At 50.9% G+C, this 3,374-nt stretch overlaps 1 protein-coding gene across 1 annotated transcript; it reads right to left on the bottom strand.

Moving 5' to 3' along the window:
• Positions 1-2,785, bottom strand: PROP1 (PROP paired-like homeobox 1). The gene is made up of 3 exons (XM_055431509.2): positions 2,677-2,785; positions 1,302-1,534; positions 1-339 (listed from the first exon to the last, which is right to left on the bottom strand). Exons 1-3 carry the CDS (start codon positions 2,783-2,785, stop codon positions 1-3), a joined length of 681 nt encoding a protein of 226 aa, XP_055287484.2.
• Between the last annotated feature and the right edge of the window lie 589 nt (positions 2,786-3,374).

Here is a 3,374-nt window from a genome sequence, read left to right on the forward strand (position 1 = left end):
TTAGTTCCAGGACTTTGGTGGCTCAAGGCTGAGGGGAAGCATGGGTGAGGGTGGAGGGCAGGGCAGATGACCAGCAGGGGTTGGGTGCAAGTTGGGGTACCAGTCTTCAGACTGGTAGGGTCGAGCAAAGGAACTACCTGTGGAGGGCTGAGATGGAAGAGCATGGTTGTAGGGGTGAGGGAAGCAGGTCACTGGGGGAGCTGGTGTTGGATAGGAGTAGGGACAAGAAGGGGGCTCAGGCAAGAAACCAGAGAAGGTGGCAGGAGACAGGTGGGCCAGTGGCTGGAGCAGTGACCGCTCTTGCTTCCTCTGCTTAGCTCTGCGGTTCTGGAACCAGACCTGAAGAGGGGGAAGAAGAGCCACATCAGAGCCTCTCTCTCAAATAGGTGGCATTATCACATGCACCCTCTCTCCTTGAAGACTGAAGGTACAGGGCATAAAATTCCCCCACATCCCCAGAGGAGGCAAATCTCTTGCAAAAGGCATAACTGAGCAAGGCCTAGTGACAAAGTGAGACCACCGTTCCTCCAGTCCATGTCTAAATTTGCCCTGCTTCAATTTTAGGTGAGTAAGAAATGTCAACTTCCAACAGGAAAGAGACAAACATGACAAAACGACATTTCCCTTTCCCAGAGAATGGGAAACTTCCTCTAGGGTTATTAGAGTTTAAGACTATGGATGAGTTTAATTGTCATAGACGAGGTTGGCTTTAGGGTATAGTTTATTCTAAGATTAAGATTCCAAAGATATGGTTTCCCTGGTGGCTCAGATGGTAAAGGATCTGCCTGCATTGCAGAAGACCTGGGTTTGATCTCTGGGTCATGAAGATCCACTGGAGAAGGAAATGGCAACCCACTCCAGTATCCTTGCCTGGAGAATTCCATGGACGGGCTACAGTCCATGGGGTTGCAAAGAGTCAGATACAGCTGAGCAACTCACACACACACACAAAATATGGTTAGAAATAAGGGAGTATCAGGCTGATTGAGTTTCAGGGCCAAGGTTACATATGTGTAGGAATAGTTAGGACTGAAATTCTACTGTTCAGATCACTATTAAGGTTGGGGGTCAATACTGGGGGTTGATGTTGGAATTCAAGTTAGATTAGGTTAGTGCCAGGGTTAAACTCAAGTGACATTCCTGGTACACATGAGGTTACCTTGACTGTTGGATAAGACTCTGTTCTGGTGAAGGTTTGGGTTAGGGTTATAATGCCCTGAGAATTTATGCCCCAATAGTTCCCAAGCACTGAATCTGCATTTCTTCCTGAGGGGTGGAGGCGCGGAATTCTGGGCCATCACCTGGATTCTGGCCTCACTGAGGCCTGTGTCCTGAGCGAGACTTTCTCGTGCCCAAATGTCAGGGTACTGGTTCCTCCCAAAAGCTGACTCCAGCTGTTCCAACTGCACTGGACTGAAGGTGGTGCGGTGACGGCGCCGGGAGTGAGGCCGACCCCTCTGTCCTCCTTGCGGGGAAAGCTTTGGTCTCCCCACTCTTACACCAGAGAGGTTCTGGTAGGGCCGAGTGTTCATGTCTGAGGAGGAGAGGGGAGGGAGAGGTTGCTGCCGCAAAGACCCATCCATCCATCTCAGACCACATATGCTGGAATCCCCAGAGTCTACTCGGGCCCAGTGTGTTGCTCATACACTCTGCCCCAACCAGAAATTCTTCAGCTTTCAGAACCAGCTGAATCTAGCTCAGCCTTGGCTCCACCTTGCTTCTGAGGCCCCTAAGTCAGGCTGCCATGTTTGTCCTGGGCATTCACGCCCTTTCTGCCTCACTTCTGCGCCATATGCCCACTCCCTATTACATTCCCCCAGATGTGTCCATGTAAGGCATGCCCCTCCACAGCCTTCCACCTCTCTGAGCATACATACCACCTTCCTGGATCTTACCCTTTGTACCTTGTGTTCACTCTGACACCGTAACAAATTGCCCAGGTCTCTAAGACCCCTGTTACTTGCTCCCTGCTCTCATGGCTCACATGCAACTTAAAACTTTATATTGTTCCCATCCTACACCCTTCACTTGGGAAGATGAAACATCCTTCCCTCTTCTGCTCAGATGCACCCTCCCCATGCATGCATTTCATCTTCTCCCCTATCCCAGTCCTGGCCCGGCCACCAGGCTGCAGGAACCTGAGCTCGTGGGAAAGGCTTGCCTCTTCTCCCTACAGGCTTACTAAGCCCCCACACTAATTAGTCTGAGAGCCAGTCAGGGAAGAGAGAACAGGAGCAAAAGGAAACACCTGGAAGGCACACACTGAAAAAAACATGTCTGGAGTGAAGATCCCATCCCCATGGGGACCCAGGAGGTGGTCCCCACCTGGTGCTTAATGTCCACCTCAGCCCCCTACTCTACTCAGATCCAAAGCTCTGGTCCCTCCAGCTCTGCTCCTCAGAGAAGGGTATGCAGTCGCTGAACTCCGAGGTCAGGAGTGAGGTAACAGATTTCAGCTCTGCCTCTGCCCCCTACGCAGGGCAGGGCCTCAGTGACCCGACTCTGTAAAGCAGACAAGTTGTACCACCCCGTGCCTTCTAAGGTGCCCTTATTTTTAACATTCTAGGATTCTGGTTTTCTATTTCTCCTCTTCATCTTCCTCATGGCAAACAGTTGCCCCATGGAGCCCACACACCGGCTGCTTCCTCAGGAACACCACCCGAAAGGTTCACTCACCCACTGAGGAGGTCACAGTCTCAGCGGCTGGGTAGCCCTCGGGCCACAGGCTGCTGCAAACTTGTTCCTTCGTTTGCTTACCCTGTTCACTTCTCCCTTCTGTGTCCATGGCTCACGAAAGAGACCAAAGTCAGTCCAGTCCCGTGCCCTAAGTCTCTGATTCTGGACCAGTCTTTCTAAGTTTCCGTTCCCCTCTATGCCTGATGTCTTGATTGTTCTCCCTCTATTTATACCTCTCTCTGAATCTCTCCCCCTAGGTAAATATAAATATAGATCTAGATAGATACCTCTGTCTTTCTCCCTCTCTCCTTTTTTCTAACTTTTGTTTCTAACTTTCCATTCCCTCTCTTAAGTATGATCTCATTCTGTCTGTCTTGCCCTCACTCTTTTTTCTCTGTTTTAGTCTCCATTTTTCTCTCCCTACCCCTTCTCTCTGGGATGCTGTTCTCTCCCTTTGCTCTCAGCTGCCTACTTTCCCAGCTTGCAATCCCACGCTACCTCTTTTCTCCCTGAGCCTTGGAGGAGTGACCTCCTCCTCACCCCTGTGGGCCCATCCAATCACTGCCTGGTCACCAGAGCCCCCATCATCAAGGGAGGATCACAAGCCGGATGAGAGAAGGTGCTCTGTTGGAGGGTCCAGGGACTGGGGCCAAGAGCTCATATTCCCAGAAGGCCAAATTCTTTTGTCCTTTTAAATC

The sequence above is a fragment of the Moschus berezovskii genome, chromosome 8, assembly GCF_049115385.1.
Source record: "Moschus berezovskii isolate FMDL1 chromosome 8, NW_MosBer_1.0, whole genome shotgun sequence".
NCBI classification, from domain to species: Eukaryota; Metazoa; Chordata; class Mammalia; order Artiodactyla; family Moschidae; genus Moschus; species Moschus berezovskii.

What these genes read in the sequence shown, in the direction of transcription:
- PROP1 (XM_055431509.2), bottom strand. Translation starts at nt 2,785, where the DNA reads ATGGACACAGAAGGGAGAAGTGAACAGGGTAAGCAAACGAAGGAACAA. An exon ending in GACTGTGACCTCCTCAGTGG is followed by an intron (nt 1,535 to 2,676) that starts GTGAGTGAACCT and finishes TCTCCTCCTCAG; the next exon opens with ACATGAACACTCGGCCCTAC. An exon ending in TCAGTGAGGCCAGAATCCAG is followed by an intron (nt 340 to 1,301) that starts GTGATGGCCCAG and finishes CCCCCTCTTCAG; the next exon opens with GTCTGGTTCCAGAACCGCAG.